Source organism: Phyllopteryx taeniolatus, chromosome 22, assembly GCF_024500385.1.
Source record: "Phyllopteryx taeniolatus isolate TA_2022b chromosome 22, UOR_Ptae_1.2, whole genome shotgun sequence".
In the NCBI taxonomy this organism is placed as follows: Eukaryota; Metazoa; Chordata; class Actinopteri; order Syngnathiformes; family Syngnathidae; genus Phyllopteryx; species Phyllopteryx taeniolatus.
The window spans coordinates 3,145,714-3,172,077 of NC_084523.1; the positions used below are offsets into that span (position 1 = coordinate 3,145,714).

Consider the following 26,364-nt stretch of genomic DNA (forward strand, 5'->3'; position numbering starts at 1 on the left):
TCTTGAGCAAAAACTCCAACACACATTGGTTTATTACCCGTTTCTCTTGATAACGGAAAAAAAAAAAAAATTCTAAAAGAAATGATCCGTTTTTAAAACTGTTGGTACCTAAATGGTTCTCCTATTCTGGTTTGACACATATGCTTTTGTGGTTGTGTGTGATGCTATTGTTTGTAGGAGAGAAGTTCAGCCCAGTTCTCCTCTGCTTCTCTGAGGCCAATTAACACATTGCTGCTCTCAGTATACGGACATTAAATATTAATCGTTCCATCACATTTGCGTCTTCAGGCAGGGTGCTACTTTTACTTTTCCACCGCTCTCTGTTTCCTAAAGGCAATAAATCAACCGGTTGAATATTAGTTATAAGTAAACAAGGGATTACTGTATAAAATGCTGCAAGGAAACGGACTTAGTGAGGTCACGCATGAGCTATAAAGTCAAGTGAATCATCTGAATACCAGGCAATAAGTGTGTTATTTCTCTTGGGTAAGCTGGAATAGTTGGCTAGATAATACAATTGGCAAAAGCTTTCTTACCACCTTGTTATGGAATAGAAGTTGAATACCATTTTTGAAATCAAGTCCATGCCCTGTAATTGCACATTGCTACCATCATGTGGCCGTCAGCCATTGATACACTTACCCAAAAACAAACCATACAAACAAGAAACCCTGAATATATACTGTACTTTTTGTATTTATCCTCACACTGCAGCCTCAATTGTATACAACATATTCAGCAGGAAGACAGTAACAATGATAATTACACTCAACATGTACACTCAAAAAAAACAACAACAAAAAAACAAATCCTCATAAATGTGATTTCAGATACAACGGGGAAATAAAATTTACAACTTGGGAATAACTCTTTCAGCAATGTTAATCAAGTGCAAATGAAATGAAGTCGGTTTTTTATTTTTTGAAGATGAGGACATACATCTTTTTACAATTATCTACCCATAATTTCTGAGCAGTTACTGACTGATATGACAACACACACAAAAATATATTCAAAAAAACAGCAGTTTAACTCACATTTTCAGGACAAAGGACTCCCAATTTATCAAGACTAGATGGGGAGGTGAACAGTAAATGGCGGCTTGACTGAGAAAAAAACATGCGCACTTCTCATTGTAACGTTGCACTAGACAAAGACAACATGTTTTTTTTTTTTTCTGTTTGTGCTACATTAACCCTTAAGGCTACACGTGCTTTATGGTAGCTTTCAGCGACACGGAAAGCTGTCATTGTATTCGGCCAGTACACCTAATGAAGTGTCTGGCCCAACAAAGAATAGAAAAGAATATAACCCATTTACTTTACCGAATCTTCTTGCAGCTACCACTTTAGCAGGAGAATAAGAGCACAATGCAGCTTCAGTAGTATTTTGGTCGCTGAATTCACACTGTGAAGGCTGCAAAGATGCACATAGAAAAGTCCAAAGTATTGCTGGTGAAGCGAAACGTTAAATATCCAGGCTTCGAAAATGTCTTGTACACAAAAAAATGAGTGCAAGCCAGCAAAATGTTGCACTAGGATTCAAATCGAAGCAAAATCGGGGTTTATGGTCCCAAATCACCTTTAGATCAGGCATTTTCTGGAGCTGTCAATGAACTCCATCCTCGAGAGATCCTTTGGCTTCCCAAATCTTCACTGTGCGGTCACTACATTCAGAATAAACAATATATTTGTAGTTGGAGTCCATCAAGTATTACATACAAACATTTGTATCACAAAATATATATTTAGGACATATACTGTACACACATGCAGAGTGAGCTACAATGATGTATACTGTAATAATGGCACTACAGAGAGGTGCAAATTGGCAAAATTGTCACTATGAAATTACAACTCAACTAACTGTTTAACAAGTAGCAACATGTGACTTACTCAGAGGCGGTGAACAGATGACAGCTGTTGGTCGCCAGGCCATTAATAGGGCTGTCGTGGCCTCGGATGTTACCGAGGGGCGCTAGTGAGTCAGGGTGCCACAGGCGGAGCAGGCCTCCTCTGCATCCGCTGAGCAGCGCCGAAGAGCCGGGAACCACGCCCAAAGCGCTAACCCAGTCCGTCTGGGCGCTGACTGACTGCTATAGGAAAGACCAACACTTTTTTGGGACATTTCACAGCTATTAAATATTAAACATGGGGGTCTCTGAGCTGTAGCTCTGGGGTCTGCAAAATAACCTGCAAATACTGTAAATTACTGTTCTGTTCTATCTTTGTTTTTTTTTAGAAACACTGCACCCCCAATTGGTGCATTATGTGTGAATCACTGGAAATTTTGGACTTGCAAATTTTTTGCTGACCTATCCTCCGTAATTCGCTGAAAATTATGCTCAGGTCAAAGCCATGTCTAACATAAAAATATTGGTTGGTGGCCATCTAGAGGGATCTATAGTCATCTTTATATACTCCCTACCTTAGCTTTGGGCCAATTAAAAGTTCACAGTACAGCAGAATCTTTTTTAAGGTGTATTATTATATTATATCAGTTAATTTTTTTTCATGAGAAAAATGAATATATTTTGGAGTTTATTTTTTAGGAAGAGATATTTGAACACAAATGGCGCAGTCACACATGTAGACAGAAAATATAACACCACTCACAGGAATATATTCTTTATCCTCTGTCATTAAAATGATTAATATTACTGCAGTTCACCGAGTTAGTTGTTGAGTGAAAGTCTTCTTCCTTTGTCTTCTTGATTGTATTATAGTAGTAGTAAAGTATATTATATAGACTGTAGTATAGCTCCAAGGTATTTACTCCACACTTGAATGTTACCAGCTCACCTGCAGGAGCCGCTTACTGGCCAAGTCCCACTTTTTGATGTAGTAGTCTCTGGAGCTGCTGTAGACAAAGTCTTCGTGCAAAGCCAGGGTCTCCACGCTGTCCTGATGAGTGGGGTCCAATGTGTGGCAGGAGCTGATGCTCCCCTGAGCCCCTTCTGTCACCTCAAACATCTGGGAAACAAAAATCTGTGATTTGCTTGATTCTAGCTCGAGTGGGAATTGTTTTGTTTTGTGTCTCCTACTTTAATGTGATGGTCTTTGGAGCCGGTCAGCACGAGGTCTTGTCCGTTACCCAACTTATCGACCGTCAGACATGTGACCGCACCCAAATGGCCAATGAGCTTCCCCGTGGAGGCAAACCTAACACACACAAAAATCAACTATTAGCATCAGTGTGTTTACTGTAATACCTTATGTACTGTGCATGTCAAATTTGACCCATTTTGACACCAAAATAAATACCATAAATATCATTCTTTCACCCTGAAATTTAATGTCAGAAAGTGACTCTAAAGACACAAAAATGAAAATTAAAAATGTAATTTTGTCCAGGTGCTACATAGTTTGCATTCACCGAGTCTGCTCCTCATCAAATTTGACCCATGCCTACCTACCATATGAATTTTAGATCTACCAGTGTGTTTGGCAATTGCGATTTTGCCATTTCTTTTGGAGGGAACATATCTTCGGGATCTTTTTCCCCTGAAAATAGATTCAAACTGTCAATGTAAAAAAACAAAATAAATAAATAAATAAAATAGTACGAGACACAAACTTGAGCCAAATAAATGTGTCTAGATAGATTACTCACAGATAAATCCCCTGGCTTTACAAGGCAGACTTGTATATGCTTACTTGGACGTTGATTGATTTTACAAAGGTTCTTTTTTTTTTTTTTATGAAACTTACTTTCGCAGATCCCACATGCGTACTGCATTCCCTGCGGCAGCGTACAGGAAAGAACCGGCAGGATTGATGGCGATCTGGTTGATCTGACTCTCCCCTGGAGGGTTGGAAAAACTCCTGGCTGAGGAACAGGTGTCACCTGAACCAACTTGACCTGAAGCCCTAAAGCAACCAATCATTTTATTAGGTACATTTGACAATCATGTTCAACATTGATGGAGGTATTAGTATATATACGTACGTAAGCGTGCATATACATTTTGCACAATCTCGTATGTCCCACACTTTTATGTATGCAGCAGACACCGTAAAGACGAGGCTGGAAGTGTACCTTCAATATAACATAGCAAGGAAAACATCAATGCAGACTAAGGCTAGGCGATACGGCCTTAAAAATAACTGTGAAAAAAAACAAAATTGAAATCAGATTTTTGTGGGAAAAAAATGGCCCTCATAGAAACACAGATTTTTTGGTTTGGAATAAAAGTGATTCCTACCTGACTGAGACAACGCTGCTGGGATGGTCTGCCAAAGACATGATCTCCTGACCGGTCACCAAGTTCCACACCTTACACGTTCGATCTGAGAAAAACAATCAGCCAAGATATCAGTACGGGAATCGTGGACTTGCACAAATTGGGTTCATCCTTGGGTGCAATTTCAAGATGAAGATCAGGGAGTGTGGACTAGAATTTTAGTATTTACCTTTGGATCCAGTAAAGAGCAGATCTTCTGTGACATCCACGCAGAGGACGGGCTTGGTATGTCCCTCAGCGACGTGCACACATTGGAGTTTAGCCGCCCGACTGGTCTTAGGGGGTGGCACAGGGTTGATTATGCCTCTAGAATATGAAAAACATCAAACGGGCATTTAAAAATTATATCCATCCAGACACTTTTATTCAGATCATGTTCAAGTATCTTGAACTAATTTTTAAAAACTTTTATGGTTTATCTATTCACGGGGGATAGGGACCGAACCCTGGCACGAATAGCGAAATTCCGTGAGTAACTGACATCCACTCAAATAGGATCGCATTTGCCTATAAATACCACAAGATGGTAGCATAGCACTTTTTCCTATTAGACAAGGTGATGGCCTAACTAAATAAAGCTTCTCACCACACTTTACATATTTTGGGGATCGGGCCAAAGCAATGTTTTTATGAGACATAGCTTTGGCCTGAGCACAGAAAAACAGAAAATAGCAGAGGAAAGGTTCCAAAAAAAAAAAGTACAAATAGGAGACTATGCAAATATTCATTGTACACCCCTGGACTGGTTGCCTCCCAATCACGGAGCACATATCGAAAACACACCATTTATACTCGCATTTAGAGTCTTCAATTAACCTAACCGAACATGCATGTTTTTGATTGTGTGGAGCATTGAGGCTAAAGCAGATTCAAAGCACAACCCTCAGAATTGCTAAACACAAGTCTGCTGTTATCGTAATGTAATTAATAAAATACAATACAATCGAACAACTTCAGGGCACTACAATTCAATTTTTGTAATCATTAAGTTTTACTATTAACAGTGGTAAAAAAAAATTTTTTCCCAAAACCAGATTTTGAACTGTTTGGAGTTTTCACTGTAGTAATGATGAGAAAAATAGAATGACACTAAACTAAGATGAAGAAAGAAGAGTACCTATGGCCATCAAACACAGGAGACTCATCCAATCTGAAAAAAAAAAATTGTAGAAAATAAAAGTCCAGTGTTCCCCCGAAAATCAGCGAGTAAATAATGCACAGCCAAAAAGCTCTGTAACTGCCTATAGATGCCACAAGATGCTAACAAAGCACTTCTATGGCCGAACTAAATGAAGCTCCTCCTCTCAGTTCAAAACAGTTCCCTTGCCCCAGGATGCCACAAGATGGCACCGAAGCAGTATTTTTATATTAGAGACGGCTTTAGCCTGGGCGCAAACACTTCTTACTGTATATTTGATTCATTTCCTCGATTTTTAGCATCCCCTGGTGTAGCTGTTGGTCCCTTTTCTTGTATTTTTCTGCGAGTAAGGGGTGAGCGCTCGAGCTGCTTCCTCTCAGCGGTGCTTGTCGGTGACCTGGATCGGAAGCTAGAGGAAATCACAAGTGTTAGGAGTAAGCAAACTGGGTGTTTGACGGGGAGTTCCATGTTAATTCTTACATGCCAGGTGAGCGAGCCGAGAGAGAAGATGGGGATTCGCGGCCTGTGTCCGCAGGTCCGTCCTGGTGCTCGGCGAGGGGAAACGAAGGACCTGAGAAGTCTGCTGTGGGCGAATCGATGGGTGGATCTCCAGAGGCGGCGTAGAGAAGCTCCATCTGGGTCGTGGTCCTCCTGCGAGCCTGAGGGATCAACGGTAGTTACAGTAATTACTCCGAAATGAAATCTGAATGACATTTCGAATGATCATGCGTGGGTACTTACCTTACTTCTGGGACGGGATTCGCCACATAACTTCATCACATCTGACGGCAGTGTGCTGAAACAATGTCAGGGAAGACGTTATTGGCTTCATTCAGGATTTCAGTATTTGTGCAGCTCTCTAGTATTATTTGGATGACCTATCATATATTGACACCATCATGAAAAAAAGACATTTTACAGAGTAATAATGTGTCTTGTGTTTCCACAGGAATTAGATAGAATTTTGTACCAAAATTCATGCATTGTAATTTGTAGAAAAGTTTTTACTTTTTAAGGGGGTACTTGAATAAGCTTAATAAATGTTATAGAAATAATATGACCAAACTGTAATATGGCCTTTTGGCGAAAGCTTACACACCTTCCATAAACAGATTAGTTATGAACATAATACAATGCTAAGGTTTGTAAAATTTTGAAGCTACTACAGAACCAAAACACTAAAATATGTCAAGGTGTAAATAAAATGAACAAAAGAATTATCTCGATAGCACACTAAAGGCTTGTTTAAAAAGAACATTTATAATTAGTAGGAGCAGTGCTTAACTCTTTTGTGTGATTTGCTATTATATCAGTATGGATAGTAAATTTCACACCGAGATACTGAAATATGATTATATTTGCAGACAAGCTAAAAGTAGTATCAGTTTAGAATTGTCACATCTAAAACTGTAATATTATAGTTTCTTCAGTTGTAATATTACCTGCCCTCTGCAGACAGGCTGGTGGTAGACTCATCACTGCTGCTTTCATCCCCATTCTCTACAAACCGGGAGAAAACAGATGCCATAAGCATGCATTCAAACATTTCTATCCATTATTGAAGGTTTATCCATTTGCTTTCTTAAGTGTGTAATAAATGCTACAGCAGGTCCAAAGCTCAGTGGGGGTGTAAAGGGAGATAAAGGCCCTGTGTGACAGGACACACTGAGCAACACAATGAGACAATGTAAAGAGCTGGCGGGGACACAGAGAGACGTAAACACAACTATTAGGTCGGCTGGGTTTGTAGAGAAAAGGGTCAGGATTAAACACACTTGTCGATTTCTTGCAGCTCATTTCTATATTGGAAATCTTGAAGTGTGCATCTCTCACAACAGGCATCCTCTTACTCACCTGGTGACAGGTAACCTAACTCTAGAGTTCACACAAAAATATAGAGAAGACAAAAAGAAATCAAATTCAAACCCGATGATGTGGAAGGGTTACACTTCATTATATAGGCAGGAGTCAAACCATACGTAATAGGTTCCACCACAAAAGGTGCCCGTAGAATCAAATGCAACCATATAAATGATGAGTAAAAAGGTTCCCACCTTGGAGGGCACTCCCGAGCAGGGCGTCCAGCTCGGGGTTGATCTCGGCTTTCTCCTTAAGCATGTGGAACAGCAGCTGGTTCTGCGTGGTGCTCTTGATCTCCGTTTGCTTCAGCCGACCCTCCATCACCTTCAGCTGGGAGTCCTTCTGAGCCGCCTGCAGGCCCTGCAAGTTCCCGGGAAACAGGTTATCTCTCAGCAAGAACAATGTTCCACTGTTTCAAAGTCCAATCCATTGATGTCTCATGCTCCCAGAACCTTGAATCGATGAATTTATTTTTCGATTTTTTTACAGGACAGACCTGACCAACAACACCAACTCCCACAGGCTTGTAAGGTATCAATCGCTCTGGACCAGTGTAAAAACTACATTTATCAGACCATATGACACATTTAAAATAGCAGCAGGAAGTCAGTGTCACCTTATTGATGGCCATTGTCACAAAATGGTCCAAAAGGAAGCGGGCCTCTGATAGATTACACGAACTGACCACCGCCGTCACGTCCACTGTGTCTCCTTCTTCCTGCGACCCAAAACAATCGAGCATGAATTTTAAGGAAAATGTTTGTTTACAAATGGTGAGTACTGCGTCTTTGTTTCGCTCACCTTGGCTTCCTCCATCTGCATGATGTTGGCCTGGCAGTCTGCGATGCTGTCGTTGATGTAGTCGATGTTAGCGCCCAGGGACTCCAGCTCCTCGTTGAAGGAGGTTAGCGAGCGCTCGGAGTCCGGGACCCCCTCCGCCGCCATCTTGGTCCTCTTCCTGGATACTCGCTCCCTATGTTTGGTCAGCTCCTCCCTTTGCTGGAGTGGTAAGCAGATGTGGCAAAAAGACTCACATGCTGTACTTATGTAGAAGTACAGAGACTTAATTAAGTACTGAATCGACTCCTTTACTTAACCCTCACACACCTATTGTAGCTGTATGAAAAAAAGGTTTTTATGCAAAAAAAGGTTTTTATGCAATCAAAACATCATGTTCCCATAGCTCTGCTAAGGTGGCGACCTGACAAAACAAAACTAAAAACAAAAAAAAATAGCTCAAGCTGAAACTGAAGTGCAGTAACCATTGGCGATTAGACAAGTCAAGTGAGAATCTATTCATCTATTCGTTGCGTGAAAAGTCTGACCTTCATGAGTCGATTCATATCTGTTTCCATGTTGGAGATGGTCATTCGCTGCATGATGATGTCACTGACGCGTCGCTCCAGTGACTGCCATTTGGCCCTGGCGGTCCGGCTGAGGTAGCTACTTCCCATCCGCACCGAAGAACTCCTGAAGGCGAAGATGACGTTTTTAAAGATATTTGACGTAATATTGCATCACAGAGAGTTCAGATGCCGCACCTGGCTCCGTTGGACGTCGACGTTCCAGAGGAGTGCGGCCTTCCCGGAGTGCTCCGATGGGAAAGCTCTGGGAAGGTGTCAGGTAAGGTGACTTTTCTGCTTACCTTGCCGGACACTGGCCTCACCTGACGCCTCAGAGCAGTCACCTGCAGTTTAGGAAACACACAAAGAATGAGGGGGCGGGGGAATACAAATTTACAAAAATAAAATGCTGAAATAAATAAATACAGCAATAAAAACTATTGATTTAAAAGATACAAGATTCGGTACAATACAATGTTTCAATGAACGTGTAATAAAATATAGAATAAAATAATACCAATAAAACTGAAATACAATCATGAAAAATACAAAACAATAAAATTAATTAAAAAAATAATGTAAAGAAAAATACAAAACAATAATAAAATGAATGACAATATATATATATATATATACACACACACACACACACAATATAAAATGGTGCAGTAAAATAAAAGGGTAAAAATAAAGTCATAGGAAATAATTGCATTGGAATACAAAAAATAAAGTATTACATGGAAAAATAAAAAGTATGTATTGAAACATAAAATAATACCAATAAATCTAAAATAATTGAAAAAATACATTGCAAAATACAAAATAAATAAATCAAGACAAATAATAGTAAAATCAATGCAACGAAATAAAGAAAAAACAATGACAAATAAAATACATTCCATAAAATAATAACAATAACCTGAACAGAAATAAATAAAATAACTGAAAAATACAATACTATATAAAAAAAAACTCCTCAGGGATGTACGTCTCACCTCTTCATTCTTCCTGCGTAGGATTAACTCCTGCTGTCTCTTCTGCCCCTCAAGCTGCTTCACTTGATGCTGTCAGGAAAAAATAAACATCCATTAAATGTAAAAGGGCCACCAATTTGATGTCATGAAAAATTAATCAGCTAATCTAAAATTCATTCACTCAAATTATGTATTAACACATGAAATACATTGAAATAAATTGGAACTCGGTGTGAATCCTGAAAAATTTCAAAAGAACTACTCGAGGCTATTACGTCACAGAATATCATACTGCCATCCCTGCTCAAAGGGTTAGCATTCAGCATGATTTGTTATAATAAGAATCCTCAACTCTCTCTGCACCTCAGCTCTGCGCTGATCTTTCTTCAAAGAGGCAATCTCCCTGTTCCTCTTGCACTCGGTGGCTCTGTTTCGCTCCTGTTGCTCCTTCATTTGACGCATCAGCACCACCTATTGAACAAACATATTTGAACCCACATACCTTCACTGACAGTGCTATTTTTGTTTTTAAAATACTTATTACGATGTTTTTTTTCTCCATTTACTGCCACTCCTCCATGTTAACATGGATATTTGAATTCAACAGCCGTCAATGGCAGTGAATGAGTTTTAAGGCTGGAACAGATTAATGGCATTCTCATTAACTACAATAGGGAAAGTTGATGAGAGATGTGAATGATAAATCTTTTAAGTTGAGGTATCACTGTATTCATAAAGAATGTATTGAAATAAAGAGTGCTGTACACGCCGCACCTTGGTCTTCTTCATCTCGGTGACGTCGAGCTGCAGTTTCTTGAGCTGCTTCTCGTACTGCGACTGGTTCTTGAGCAGGCGCGCGTGCTCCTTCTGGGCCGAGTGGAGCTTCTGCAGCTCCTTGTTCATGGAGCTCAGCTTCCTCTCGTACTCGGCCTTGATCCTCTTGGCTTTTTCTTCCGTGCACGACTCCACTGAACCTGCGTGGAGCAAGTTAAAGAATGCCGATTGAGAGACATCAATTTCTAACAGACGGATGGATGTCAAAGTCAAGGCCTGTGGACCAGATCGGTCCTGCTGTATTTTATGTGGCCTGCAAAAGTTTGCAATACAAAATTTCCTTGATAACTGATCAAAACTAGCCATAAAAGTGATATTTTCTATAATGTACATACTATTTTCTGATTGCAATTAATTTTTTGGGGTTCAAATGTTTAAAAGGTTAGGTTCACCGAGTTTAAATGTGTGATTGAAGTGTGCGTGGGCAGTATAAAATAATAGGTCTCTAGAATGTGGATTTTCACTTATTGATGGTACAGTAAACAGTACAGTTTTTTTCCTAACCTGAAAACATTCAGTTATATTTTACTTTTAAGCAAAACATATTCGCATCTAATCTTTAACAACTGTTTGGTTTGTAAACAATTATTTAGGTAGAATTATTTCACTTTCAAGTGCAAAAAATTTAAATTGAATCATTATTAAAGATAAAAAGCATTTTTTTTTAAAATGTGTTAAAATAAATAAAAATAACACTAATAATAAAGTAAAATAAATACAGTTTAAATAAACTAAAATACTACTACTAATAATAATTTATTCAAGGGTGAAAGGTTTTTTAGTGCAGTTGTTTTCTCTCACCCATGTTATGCAGCACTTTGTCCCGCTCCTGCTGCGTGTCTCGGATTTTATTCTGCAGCATCACCAGCTTGTGCTCGTACTGCTGCTTGAGCGTGTGGAGGCGCCGCTGGCTGTTCTCCAGCTCGTCGATCAGCTTCTGCTTGATGGCGATCTCGCACGTGATGTTGGCCAGGTCGGCCTGGACGTCATCTGCGCACCGGCATCCGGTCATGCGATCGCACTTTGGATGAATTGCTGCATTTTCTTTTCTTTACCTTTTTCCTCCAACTCCTCCGCGTCGGACTCATCGGACGTCTCCTCTCCCGCAGTGTCCGAGTCCTCTTCCTCGCCATCCTCGCCTTCCTCGTGGTCACTGCCCTCCTTGTCAGAAAGAACCCAAATGCAGTACTCACACTTTGCACTTAAGTAGATGTACATATACTGGTCAAAATACTGGTAAAAGTAGAAATATTGATTCAACTCCTTTACTTCAATTAAAAAAAAAAAAAAAAAAAAACAGACTTTGATATGTACAAAAGTAAAAATTAATTTTGACTGTCAATTATATACAATACCCGTTTTTAACCGTTACAGTAACAAAGTGCTAGTGCTTCGTATTAGTGCTTCGTTACCTCCCAACCGGCCAAAATGTAAAATAACAACCCTGCCAATTCGTATACAAGCATAACAGTCTTCCAACGTACCACGTCTGCGTCATTGCTGCCTTGCTGCTGGTCATTGTCCGGAACTTCTCCCTTTATAGCACTGGAAAAGAAAGCAAAATTATTTAATAGCTATATGACCCTTTTTACATACAAGGAAGGTAAAAGGGTACATGCAAATGGTACTACACACGTCAGGTCAGGAGCAGATCACCAACACATATCATCACTTATTGTTGATTTCTCTGTGACAATTACTAATTTCACAGGGTTGTCACACACTAAAAGTGATGAAAGAGGGATTAGAAACAGGATTTTCCCTTCCAGGAGTGCAAAGCAACCTGTGGTAGGGTGCAGGAAAAGTCGGGGATTAGCAGTAGTATGTTGGTGAAACGAGGAAAATCTCCTGAAATCCTTCAATTCAATTACTTGGTGCATCCATCCATCAATCCATCCATCCATTTTCTGTACTGCTTATCCTCACTAGGGTCGCGGGCGTGCTGGAGCCTATCCCAGCTATCAACGGGCAGGAGGCGGGGTACACCCTGAACTGGTTGCCAGCCAATCGCATTTACTTGGTGCATTTTTATTGAAAAGCTGATGTTATACTGCTCAAAACATATAGTATGTTTTTTTGTTTAGACACTGACCAAAAATTTTATGTAGGAAAAATTATCTTTAGAAAATTAGTCACGTTTTTTTTGTGTCTTTTTAACTGTCAGAGAGGTTATTAATTTCTTAACTCAACTAAGCTTTATTCAAAGAGAACTTTAACAACCTGTATGTACATACTGTATTTCGCAGAATATGGATTAACTGAAAATTGTTCATAATGCTTTGATTCATTTTACAAAAAACAACATATTATTCAGTTGAGTAATAAGTAAAAAAAAAAAAATCATCATATGCTGCTTAAAACAAACTGCACTTTTTGTTTTACACACATTTACCAAAACGTAAATCATGTTTTTTGTGTTTTAGTAACTTCAAGGGAGGTATTAATTTCTTCAGAATAGGTAGGGATTCATTCAAAAGTAATTAAATATATTTATCTTTAGATTTTAGTAAAAGTGAATATAATATATAGTTTAGCATTAATGATACAAAAAATACCAATGTTACAAAAGAAATAATTCAATGCATACTGCTAAAAAATAGCACTTTTTAGACATTTACCAAATTATAATGTGAAGAAGAAATTATGTCTTAAAATATTGTGTGGAATTCATTATTATGCTTTTCGTAACAAAACATTGAATACTTTAATACTTACTAAAGATATGTTCATGTAATTAGTATTTGTTGTCATTTAACACTTAATATAAAATAATGTTTAACATAAAAAAATAAACAATGAATTGACAATTATTTTTCCCCTTTGTCAATTAAGGACATAGCAAAACAGATAACATTGAAATATTGAACGATAAGTTGCATGTCTAGGTATATACAATCAGTGTCAAAAGTGAGCATTATCATCTTTTTAAAGGCAGAATTAATGATAAAGGTCTTGCATTGGATCACATCAGAGCAATCTTATGCGTTTCAATTTTCGGCCTGTAATTGAAATGAAGTTCAGGTATTTGTCCGCCGATTCCTGGATGCGATGGCGCAAACCTGGCGTCCTGGGGGCGACCGTCCTGGTGGCACTGCCTCAGTCTTGAGAGGAGAGGGATGGGGGGGTGTGAGGATGAGGATGTTGGGGTGGGTGACAAAGGTTTAAGTGAGGGAAATTTGCAGCAGAGCAGAGAGGAGGAGAGAGAAAGAGTGAGATCCAGTGCCATGGAGTGAGCAAAAAAGATGTGGAGACGGCCAAGAACAGCAAAACAATTCTACGTTCACCATTTCCCTCACCAGATGCCCTACAACTGTCGCTATGGGAACAGATTTAACTCAACGGGTACCTCTTTTTCTTCCTCTTCTCCTTCTTCTTGAGCTTCTCCAGGTCTTTCTTGGCCAGCTCAATGACGTCGCCGGCTTCTTTCTCGGGCGCGAAGAGGGCGGGAGAGAAGGAGGCGGGGCCGGCGTACAGCGCCGAGCGAGTGGAGGCGCGCGAGAGGCTCTTCCTGAGGTTCTCGTTGAGGGCCTCGCTCTCCAGGAGTTTGGCTCTGCGAGAGAAGAGGGGAGTGTTTTTTAGCGTCACGTTAATCGAAAATGGTGGATTGTGAGGTGAAATTTGGCTTCGTGTGTACCGGAGCTCCTCAATTTCCTTGATGTAGTTGTGGATCATGTTGCCAATCTCCTCAGTACCTTCACCTGAAAGCAGATGCCTCACTTAATGTGGCAAATAATAATAATATATGAACCCCTGAGAACTAGACTGGGCTAACTCAATTTTTGTCATTTTGCATTATGGAGATTATTGGGGACAAATTCCTTTTGTGTTTTGGACATACTTGGCAAATAAAGATGATTCTGATTCTGATGATTCTGTTCTTTTTAAAGGCGATAACCTGACTTTCTGGGATGTTTTATGGGCGATTAAGTCCCTGATCATGGGTTCATCTTGGAAATGGACGTTGCACCGGTGTTGCACAGATAAATTAAGAAAAGTGCTGAGTGCAATGATGGACTACCCCTCATATTTCAAAAATGGAAGTAAACAGTTCGATGTAGACCAAGATGCATCTGAACGATATGCCTTTTCTGCACTTAACATAACAACAACAACAAAAATGGAGTTAGCCCAATCTAGTTGTTTGTGGCTCACATGTTTGTTTATTTATTAAAACAAATGTTACAGGCGGCCCACCTGCTTTGGCCAGCGCCTGGTTGGCTCCATCACTGAGGATTTGAGTGAGCCTGGCTCGCTGTGCGTCGATGGTCTCCTGCATGGCCTTCACCCTCACCCTCAAATTGTTGTTCTCCGTCTGTAGCATGGCGTTCTCGTGGACCAAGTCGTTGATGCCCTCAATACCATCCTCGCCTACCATGCGCTTCCCCTAAATGAGCAGGATTACCGTAGATACAGCCGCTCACGTTGTTGTCGATTTTACGTTCCCCTTACCGTCTTGTACTCCATCAGCTCCATCTGCAGGCGCGCCATCTCCGTCCTCAAGGCGCTGATCTGCTGACTCGCTCGATCCTGGTTCACCATAACCTTATTTTTGATATTCCGCGCCCGGTTGGCGTACTTCAGGGTGTTCAGGGTCTCCATGAAGTCACGGTCGGACGGGCTAATGCACGCGATCATCACCGTTTGACTAGGGAAGACGCAACAAAGACAAAGGTTCAGATATGACAAAAAGGAGGCTCTCAAAAACCCAGTTGCTAACAAACCTGTTCCCGCCAAGTGAATCCTGCAGCAGGCGAGTGAGCTTGGAGTCTCGGTAAGGCACGTGCGTTGAGCGCTTACTCCTGTCACCAAGCGCGCTGATCACGTTGCCCAGGGCCAGCTGAGGCAGAGAAAAATATATATACACAAGTGTTATTTTAGCAATACATGTAATAAAATGTACGAAGCAAATTTTGCTCAAATTGGAGAAGACGACATATTCCGTATATATTTTTCTCGTTAACCCGATATTCAGCAATATATAAATAATAAAACTAAAATCAATATTATCAGGGATTGCAAAACCTATTGTTAAAATGGAATTTAATGTCTTTTTGATGGTTAACAATATTTTGGTTTCATTTCTAAATTAAAAAAAAAAAAATACAGTCCAATGAATTTCTATTCAGTTTAATTAAATGTCGTTTTAAATGTTCACAATATTTTTCAATTTTTAGATTAAAAAAAGAAATGTCATAAAAATATAACAGTACAAAAATAAATTAAAAATAATCAACACAATATATTAAAAGAATAAAAAAAATAATAAGTTACCAATAATTTGTATTTTCTGATACCTTCACAGTAACATTTAATAATACAATTAAAAATACATACAAATAATATATATGAAATGAATACAAATAGTAATATAGCATGAATATTGATAACTGTAGCTCGGAGTTTACAAACAAAAACAATGGCAATATTTTCAAAGAAAAGTGTGACGTTTTGTGGCCACAGGGAGGCATCTAGATCTCCAGAAGGCATGAATCACAGTGATGGAATGGCTACATGATGTTAAACAATCATAAATAAACACAATTATCCACATTTTCCCAATAACTCACAAGAGTGTTGAAAACAAAATGTAAAAAGACACTTTGTCTTACCAGTCCACAGTTGATGGAGATCCCTTCTTTGGCTCGGTCTCCCGTGGCTCCGGTTCTCTTCAGCCTCTCGGAGCCGGCCAGGTCGACGAAGTGGAACTTGGCCGACAGCGTCTCGAACTCGTCGATGCCGGAGCCGCCCGCCAGACGGTTGTCTGTCGCGTTATCCTGGAGCGGAGAGAGTCAAAACAAAGATCGTGTTAATCAGATAGTAAATCAGAAACGACGTGCTACGCTTACATTGTCCGGTGAGCACATTCGAACTTGGCACAGGTGGATGGTGAAGATGGCGTGGGAGCGTGAACTCTGCGCGTTCATCTGAGTACTGGCCGTGGTTCGGGACAAAGCGCCCAGCTTCAGACACTGGATCATCTAGCGTAGAGGTCAACATGTAATAATACGTTTTGCAACAACAAACAGTATTGAACAAGAAATTGGAATTCAAACAGAAATGAGCAATTCACTGAGGTCTAGCAAACAAGGGTTACATCACAGGATTCTTCTTGTGCACATACGGCTTGCGTCGTTCTTTTGTTTGCTGTATTAAGTCAGCTGGGTTTCTTTCCAGAAAATTGGTCAATTAATACCTATTCATTCATTTATAAAAAAATAAAAATAAATTCAATAAAAAGTACAAATATAATGTTTCCATTATTTTTAAATGTATTTATCTAAATAATTGGTTTAGAGGTTAATTTTATCAATGTATTATTAACAATACAATAAAACACTTTTACATTTGCATTTAATGATATTTTATTTTATTAAATAATTGGTTAATTTTACAATCACATTTCAGTTTATTTTTTTATTTTTTATTTTGTATTTTTTTTTAATCTAATCTACAAATGATCTCGCCCACCTGTCCGTTTTGAAAATCAAATGAGCACAAAAGTTGGAATATTGACTCAGTGTCAATCAAAAGTAAACATCATTATCCCTCCTCGTCGGTCGTGAGCTGTGTCGAGCTCACCTCGGCCGCAGAGGCAACACTGCGCGTGGTGACGCCGACCGTGTAGATGCCTCCGTTGGCGTCCTCGTGGATGCGGACGTTGGACTTCTGCCGCCTGGCCTCGACGTCCCGCGTGGCGTCGAACAGGTCCACCACCTCCTCGTTGTACAGCTGCAAAGTCAATTCAAACGATGGTCAAAAGTACTTCGTATCATCGCTCATTTTTCACCTTCAGCTGCTCCGTTCGGCAGCTGTCCAAGCTCCTTTTTAGTGCTCGTAAATAAATGACAATTCATGACAGTTTAATGGGGCCGGGTCGCTCCTGAATTGCTGCATCCAACCCACAGGTGCCAAACTACAGGCCTGCTTTCCATTTTATGTGAGAAGCTTACCTAAATTTTTCATTGACTTCTACTGTTAAAACTTTGTCACAACAAGCAGCACTTTGGGAGAAAAAAAAAAAAAAAAAGGAGGGCCCAAGTGCTTGGTTTAAGCTGTTTATTGCCACACCCAGTTGAAGTTTACAGGAAAACAAAAAAAAAAACAATATAAAACAAAGGATGACACCCGGTGGTATTTAAACGAAGAACACACAACTTTGTTTGACGAAAGACTGCTAGCCTAATGCTAAGGCACAACGCAAAACGACATAGATGGGCTAATGAAACTAGCATCGATGTTGCAGTGCGGATGTTTGAAGACAAACAGTGCAGCACCCCATGTAAACAGACAATATAACAATCCTCACAGGCATATATTCTTTATCCTTTGCGAAAAACGACTAATATTACTGCAGCTTACTGAGTGGCTGTGACTGTCTTCTTCGTTCATGTACGTGCCATTTTTCTTATTTTTTTAAATTCATTCATTATTCTTTAAATGTGTTCCTGTTGAAACAAAAGCATTTTGTTTCTTTACTGCACTCAATGTGAACCAGGCTGTGAACTTAGGACCACGAGGCATACCTAGCTGAGACAGAACATGGTACGTTTTGTGTTTTCCGTGTGTTTTTTACCTCCAGGAACTGCGCGTTGATCTTGAACTCTGGGACGGGCTTTCCCTGCTCTGTGGCAGCCTGCCGGCGCTCCTCGATGCCCCGAAACAGGTGGTTGACGGCCCTGGGAATGATACCCAGCTCGTCCTCGCCGATGTTGACGTCGAAGCCGGTACCCATGGTGTACGTCTTCCCCGAGCCGGTCTTTGGAGAGGACAAAGTATATATTCCATACGGGACATATTTAGGAAAACTTGTATGAGTCTTGTGTATAAATAGTTGTGCATCTGCCCATCCATCAAATGTAAAATTACACAACCAACAATTTATTTGACATAAAAATGACAATGCCCTCACTCGGCCCCTGGTCGTCATGGTAATGAAAGCCAAACTCGCCATTGTCCCAACATCGAGTGCCTTAATTCTTCACCCTTGGGGTATTTCGACAAAAAAAAGACACCACCACCATGTTACCACGACTTGTGAACTGTTTGAATTGGTGGGAAGAAAGTACAATATGTCTCCTTAAATAAATAAAAGCAGGCAGTTAGTAGCTGGAAAGGCCTTTAGAAGTACAGAGAGGATCAGCGGGGATGGGGTGATCATCATGGTGATTTGAATGGAATGCAACAAGGGGGCTGCTCCCTGCCGGATCCCCTGAAAGAGACGCTGACAGGAGTGTGCATGCGTACATATGTGTGCGTATGTGTGTCACTGTCGAGACCACACCTGTGAAAGGCTACTGGATGTGAATTCAGCGGTCGCGATAACAATAAAAGGAGCACAGAGGAGCAACGCCAGGAAAGATTAAGGAAAGGGAGCGTGGAACCGATTTTCCTTTTGGGTTAAGACTGTCTACTGCAACAAAAGATGCCAAAAGCATGTTTAGGCTTTCAATTGCTCTCAATGCAAACTGTGTGTGTAAAAAAAAAAAAAAAACTCACACACTAGCCTAATTTACAGTGTTTCAATAGGTTAAAACACGTTAAAATAAGATGGCTCCAAATCACTTAAAAGTTGCACAGGTTAAAATAAAGCTAGCATAAATCCATTGAAAGTGTTGCATATTATAATAAGACTTAGGAAAATCACCCAAAGTCTCACTGGCCACAACATGAGGTACACTTGCACCATCTTGGAAGACCAATACACACGCTTTCTCCAAATATATATATATTTTTTATGAGTTATTATGAGTCATAAGTGCAGGCACAAAAACTGCATGTTATGGACCCCACCTGTCCGTATGCAAATATGGTGGCGTTGTAGCCCTCGAAGCAGCCCTCGATGAGACTCTCGGTGCAGTGGCCGTAGATGGCGTCCTGCTGGGTGTCCATGTCGAAAACAAAGTCGTACGTGAAGGCCTTGTCCTTGCCCAGGACCACCTGCGGCTCCCCGGGCATCACGTACGTACAAATGTGGCAGCCTTCGATCTTCTCTTTGGCCAACTGAGGACGAATCCTGTTGGGGAAAGACAAATGTCATGACTTCTAGATTTGCTTTTTACTACGACTGTATTTATAATAACTGATAACGACAGGACCTACGGTATGTACAAATAGAATAGCCACCCAGACACCCTACTGTATGTACAGTAGCTCTTACTATCACTTATGACAGTGTAAATATGTAATTCAAGACTTAATGATGTAAGTAATATTTGTGAGTACTTAAATTGTTGTGATCCAAATATATATACACACATACAAAAATAAAACAAGAATAAAAACAAGACTAAAATAAAAAAATATATATATATACACAATTAATTATTGTGAACTACTTTGACAAAACTAAGAAAGGTAGTGATCAAAATATTAAATATAAAATAATAATAAAAATGATAAAACATTTGTAAAATTCATTGTCAACTAATTTGACAGTGACCCAAATATAAAGATAAAATAGATAAAAAATATTCAGTCACTAAAAGTAATTTGTTCACTAATTTTCCAAAACTAAGTAATCATAAGTAATAATGCATTTTAATGCAGATTTCAAACGTGCAAATATTTATTTATTTTATTATAAAAAATGAAAAACATTGTTTTGTTTTGGTGCTACTACAGAACAGAACAGAACAGTCACGAGCTATGTCGAGCAAGTGTGTACTGTACTTTAGTATTTGAACTCGCGCAGTGCACTCGCTGTTCACCAGTAAACAGAACCCGCCCCGGATTTCATTAAGAATCCCTCTGTCTGCTCCTCTTGAAATAAATGCTGCGTTAAGACATCATTTCGTGCTGAGTTAAACCCTTTGCTTCTCACTATTGAAGCCACCTAAAGAGAAATAAGTTGGATTTGGAGTAGAAAGTAAGGGTTGGGGTATGTGTTTTTTGTTTGTTTTTCCCTCATACATGTGCTCTCAAAGTGTTCCAGAGAAGCTTTGTATCATACATAGTGTGTTCGTGTCCATGTACAGCGGCACTTTGCATAGACACGCTTGTGTCCATGGACACACGAGTGTTGTTTTGCCTTGAAAAGACCCTCCCATTCATTAGAGCAGCAGGCAAATAGTCTGAAAGGGCACTGTCAGAATGGGTAGTAGTACTACAGGCAATATTGTGGATGCAGTGTTGTTGAATTATTCACCGATGTTTTATTTTATGCAACACCTTGCGCATATGGTTGAGTTGGTTGAGTTTGTAGCCTCCCCCCAAAAAACAACAAAAATGTTAGTAATGTTTTTTTTAACTAAGAAGACTAGCCCTCTGTAATATTTTTCTCCATAAAAACTTACAGTAAGGACAAAATTAAACAGAACGTAAACAAATCATTTTTGCCAGTATAGTACAGACATACAGAGATACATGGAGCCGTACTAGCTCCTTAGCAATCTGCACTAATATTAGTTCTTCACTGAGGAATGTAAATAATACACTCATTTACTGTATGTCTAAATTTAGCCAAACATCCTATAGACTCTGTTAGAGCAGCTCATCTAAGACAATTTCTTGGTAGCTTGATGGCTGACTTTTCATTCTGGTTCAACCAAAAACTGTTTTTTTTTTCTTCTTCAGGCTGAATGAGGGCTGCCCTTAAAGCACTAATCCGCCTTCTCGGACACACACAGGCTCCTTGTCCAATGTTTTTCCTCGGAAATCTAACACGGCTGCACCCTTCACGCTCACCTTGGCCCTCGCACGCACTGCGAGACAAGTCACATTTGATACTAAATGTACTAAAGGCAAGAGGGGAAAGAAAGAAAGAGGGGGAAAAAAAAAAAAAACGTGCGAAGCTCAAGACGTCATGTCATGTAAAAGCTGACCGACACATTCATCCGACAGTTTCTCTTAACTGTGAGGACGGGAAAAAAAAAAAAAAGCTTAAATCCTCATGAGGAGATTAAAAGGATACTTTTACTTTCCATTGTGAATTCCTGAGTGTCTGTCACGAGAAAGAAACAATGCAATGAACTAAATTGGATTAGCAGTAGGGATGCACCAATACCACTTTTTTTTTTTCCCTTTCTCCCCCCCCCCAGTACAAGTACCTGCCGAAACAAAGTACCAATGCTTGATAATGCCATTACGTCTCGCTATTGATGAAATTGATGAAAATGGGTTTAATTTTAATCAAATATTGTTCAAAACACAAACTTTTCTTAATCATGACATACATTTCAACTCAACCCTTTTTAGAGTATCAACTTCTCATTACTGACAGTTGAACATCCTACTTTTATTTTATTTAATTTTTTTAAATCTTGCCACACATTTTTACTTAAATGCACCTCGTAACGCATGGCAAAAATGAAACAGACAGGACAACTGAGGTGATACGTTATCACACAATTGTTTTCTTCTCTTCACTCTGGACTATGTTTTAAAAAAGGTGGAGCATTTTATTTTTTTTTAATAGCAAGTGTTACATGAAAATGACAGTTTGATTATACTGTATAACATTTTAAAAACACATTTTGACTCCCACCATCGTCTGTGAATGTCCTGATCCATTTAATAGTCAAATGTGGCGTTTGCCCACCCCTAAGCCCTACTGCAACAAAAATTTCATTATTGCTGTAAAGTCGTGAATATGCACACACGTGCACAAGCACACGCACGAGCTTTGTCTGGCTCCCCATGCAACAATCCAATGTGAGGTTCCAGCTCCAAGGCTCATTATTGCAATTACAGGGACGGCCTCACTAACAGGAGAGTCCTCTCTCGCAACTCACACGAGATGAATGGCCGCCAGACACAAAGCCAACAAAATCCTTCATTGTGACAGAAACGCGGAGGTGCTGGTAAACCAGATGAAACACAACAACATGCCGTGAGATGAACATTTCTCCTCATAAGTGGCGGACAAGGTGTATACGCCACTATTTTAAGAACTGTCCACAGGGCTCAGTGCGGTTTTGCACATGATGACATGCACCAAGTGCACTTAAAAAGTGCCTTTAGGTCCACAACATGCTTGCTGTTATGTAATAACGCCACGTGAATAGAAGGTCTCTTTTATAGTACTTCTATTGCGAGGCGAGGAAGAGGAAGGATGAAGAGGAACAGGGGAGACGAGGGAAAGTGTGAACACAGGTGAGCTGAAAACGCACACAAACACTAACAGACTCTCCTGTCCAACATTTGGTGATGACATCAAGGGTCTGTAGAGTCACTAAAGCAACCCAGACTGGGCCGAGTCATGTCAAGCAGTTTGTTTTTCCAGTTATAATTTGGGTTTCATTGGGGTGGAGCAAAATAATACCATTAAAAGCATGACATTTCAACAGATGCGTTTGTAGAAAATAAAGCGCTCTTTAAAATGTGAAATGAAAGGAGCCCTTCTCCCTTAATAAAAAGTCTAGATTCTGGAAATCATCTGTTTACGTGCGTTTACATGCATACATTTACGGTATGACTGTAAAAAGCTGCCAAAATGTTGCACAGGTTAAAATAAGATTGCCATAAATCACGGCAAAATTGTGTAGTTTAAAATTAAACTCGCCTAAATCACTCCAAAAAAAATAAAAAATGGCACCGGTTAAATTAAAAAGCCTGTAAGTACCCTAAAAGTTCCGCGGATTGAAATAAAACTACTGCAAATCTCCCAAATGTTACTAAACATCCCCAAAACTGTTGCACAGGTCAATAATAAAATGAGCGTAAAAACCTCCAAGGTTGCACTGGATAAAACTTCCACTAAAACTACAGCAAATCCCCCTCGGCCCAGACGATGCACAGAAATAAAACTACTACATTAAAACCCCTATAAATTGCACAAGTTAAAAAAAAGAAAAAAAAAGACAACTGTAAAAGCACAAATGACGTGCAGGGGAATAATACAGATAGCATAACCCCCACAAAAGTTGCTCGAGTTAAATTACAAACGTCAAAGAAATCTCATAATAGGGCTAGGTCTGTTTTGAGCAATTTGATTGGACAATTGAGGTTGGGTTAAAGTGGTGATGTCATTGCTTTTCGAATATGAATACCTATATAATACGGCATTTACCACTTATGGCGGAAAATGTGCAATAAAAAAAGAAAAAAGGGATGTAGTAGCTAAAATACCAATCGTGATTTAAACGGTTTATACTGTATTGTAATTGCCACAAGATGGCGACAAAGCACTACTTTTGTCGAAATGAAGCACCTCAGCTCACTTCAGCAGTGAATATCAAGAGGATAAATCAGTGAATATGCAGTATTCGACAAATAGTTTGACTACCCTCTTTACCATTGTGGAATATTGCTCATGGAAGGATGAAAGGAAGGAAGTATTGTGCTAACTCAGCATTTTCCTTATCCTTGCTGATTTGTGTCCTTGAGAGGGTCATACAATCAAAAGGTCAGTTGACAGGAAGTGCAGGATTAAAAATGTAAAAAATAAAATTAAAAAAATAAAAACGATTATTGTGATATGCACGACCACGTGACAGCAGCTGGCAGATGGCGAGCCCGCCTGCTTCGCTTCAGTTCGCTAGGCTCGCTTTGTGAATATTCATTTAGATGTCAAATGCCCACACGCACGCGCGCGCACACACACACACACACACACACATTGGCAGAAGGGGCTCAGCCTTTGCCTTCGAACCGACTCCACAATGGACGAGGGGTCGGGGCGCGCTTACATTTGACGAGACGTTTGCAGCCTCCTCAAAAAAAAAAAAGTTTTTTTTAAATGTTGTACTGTTATTTAATAAAACAAAACTGTATATTTACTTCATGAAACAGTCATAATTAAATAAAGTATATAAATAATTCAACAATTTGTGCATCATGATTCTGGTGTTTGCGATGTGGCCACTGGGGGGCTGTCTAACACAGTCATGACGACACAAATGAAGACGACTTTCACAACTACTAAGTGACTCAGTGAACTCCAGTAATATTAGCCATTTTTCACGGACGATCAAGAAAACATGCCTGTGTGCTGTCTGTCTACATATGGTGATGCACCGTTTCTGTTCCGATATCTCGTCGCTAAAAGGGTTAGAACACCGTGACCGTCGATGCTATATTTTAGCTTGTCTATGGCATTGTGCATTGCGTGTTAGCATTAAGCTAGTGGAAGGCAACACTGTGTTGTTGTTTTCCAACCCTTCTGTGGAAACGTGATACCTTCTGAATTTTACAAAGGACAACATTTGACGCCACCGCCATATCAATTATTAAAAGGACGGTGAAGTGCAACTTTGGCAAGATTTAACCGGACTCCGTATGGATTGTTAACTTTCTTCTTGTGCTGCTTCATTTTCATTAGGAGGTTAGTAAACATAACAAACAGTGACACATTTACTCCATTTGTCTGCTTCATACCCTTCGAATGACAACAGAAATCACCTGCATTGTAATGAGAAAAAAAAGATTCTGCATTATGTAATTTTTATAAGTGGGAGGGTGAAGGATTAGGACTTGCAGGTTGAAGCAGGTGCTGACTGGCCCACACATACACACCTAACTAAAGTATTAAAGGCTGGGGAGAGGCTTTCACGTGTCGTAAGGTTCGCCGCACATCTGGACACATCGCCACGGAGATTTATGATGTTAACCATACCACCTCAAAGCAGCAGTTTGATGTCTCAGCACAAAGACCTAATAGCGCTTGATAGCTTTGGCAACGGTGGGAAATCACACTCTTATTTGTCCACATAAAGCACATAAATGTTATTAAATTATTTCTGTGTGGGGGGGGGGGGGAAACACCCATGAGACACTTTATTAGGTACACATCAAAATCTAAATTGAAAATTAAATGAAATTCAAAATAAAAAGGAACTGGAATGGAAAATGAGAAAACAAAATACAAAATGGAATTCAAATCAAAATTGGAATGACAAAAATGCAACAAATTCAAATCAAAATTTTATGAAATCAAATTGTAATAAATATATATGTAAAAAAAAAAAAGGCAAATTAAGCAAAACCTATTGTGGTCCCACCTTTAGCTCCACTTTGCATGGAGGTTCAATCAACCAGGGTCACATGACACATCAACATGGCTGCCACCCTGACTATCACGTCACACCCCTCATTTGATGCATACATTGACACTATTGTTAGTGTCTCTCATCACTGGTTTTGTATGAGTTGACAGTTGCTTTTTTTCTTTTTTGATGCTTTCAAAGCAGGCTGCAGACACTCCTTCATATAAGGGTACATCCACATGCACAGATGAAATGAAATGCAGTGCATGGGATGGGTGCATTGTTGTGTACGAATCCCATGCTGGGGCTTTTGGGGGTTTTGTGTGGTGCAGATGGGCGGCCACTAGCATCCTTACCTCAGCGCCACACGCACCGAGCTCTCATCCGTTCCGCCGCTCATCGTGCCCCGGGGAAGAGAGTTCACAAGAGTCCGGTTAAAAATAACCCCCCTACACGCTCTATTTATCCTCTTAGAAGACGAGGGAGCGCCGTCCTCCCCCTCCTCCTCCGTGGAGCTTCCATTCGTCCACTCTTGCACTGCAAGTCGTCCACTTGGGGAGGTTTTACGCACGACGAAGGAAATGATGGCCTCGCATTGTCAGGCTTCATGTCACGCCGGGTCCTTTTGAGATCGGCGTGCGTGGACGAGATCCACTCGGCATGAGAGTGGGAGTGCGCGAGACTGTGACGTCAGCAAGCCTCGCCCACTTTTCGTCAGACGCGCCGTTGCAGACACCTTGAAAATGGAAACAATGCATAAAAATACGTCATCGCCATCATTATCATCATCATGAGGGTGCAGCGCAGGCTCAGAAGAAATCTTGCATTTTTCTTTCGATGCAAAGAATTCCAATTGGTGGATGAAAGCATAATTTACAATTTTAAGCAAGATTCCAACCAATACAGCAGAATGAAATACAACAAACAAATACCAGTGGAGAAACAAGTTGATCAAGTACAGTTGGAATTAACTACACTTCAACCAATACAATAAAATACAGCAAGTGGATGAAAGCACAATGGTAAATTACAGTAGAAGCAGCGTTGCAAT

At 40.0% G+C, this 26,364-nt stretch overlaps 1 protein-coding gene across 1 annotated transcript; it reads right to left on the bottom strand.

Annotated features, from left to right (window-relative positions):
* Positions 1 to 678: 678 nt before the first annotated feature.
* LOC133471992 (kinesin-like protein KIF21A) lies at positions 679 to 26,213 on the bottom strand. Its single transcript, XM_061762212.1, has 35 exons — positions 25,670 to 26,213; positions 19,183 to 19,405; positions 17,966 to 18,148; positions 16,972 to 17,121; positions 16,239 to 16,370; positions 16,002 to 16,166; positions 15,114 to 15,229; positions 14,842 to 15,037; positions 14,587 to 14,776; positions 14,027 to 14,090; positions 13,739 to 13,942; positions 11,877 to 11,937; positions 11,448 to 11,550; positions 11,194 to 11,382; positions 10,333 to 10,532; positions 9,922 to 10,029; positions 9,580 to 9,648; positions 8,783 to 8,928; positions 8,567 to 8,711; positions 8,043 to 8,240; positions 7,858 to 7,959; positions 7,436 to 7,601; positions 6,824 to 6,881; positions 6,123 to 6,177; positions 5,862 to 6,040; positions 5,650 to 5,790; positions 5,361 to 5,393; positions 4,413 to 4,549; positions 4,205 to 4,289; positions 3,949 to 4,038; positions 3,711 to 3,869; positions 3,044 to 3,161; positions 2,802 to 2,972; positions 1,896 to 2,092; positions 679 to 1,666 (listed from the first exon to the last, which is right to left on the bottom strand). Exons 1-35 carry the CDS (start codon positions 25,711 to 25,713, stop codon positions 1,609 to 1,611), a joined length of 4,635 nt encoding a protein of 1,544 aa, XP_061618196.1. The 5' UTR covers positions 25,714 to 26,213; the 3' UTR covers positions 679 to 1,608.
* Positions 26,214 to 26,364: the final 151 nt, after the last annotated feature.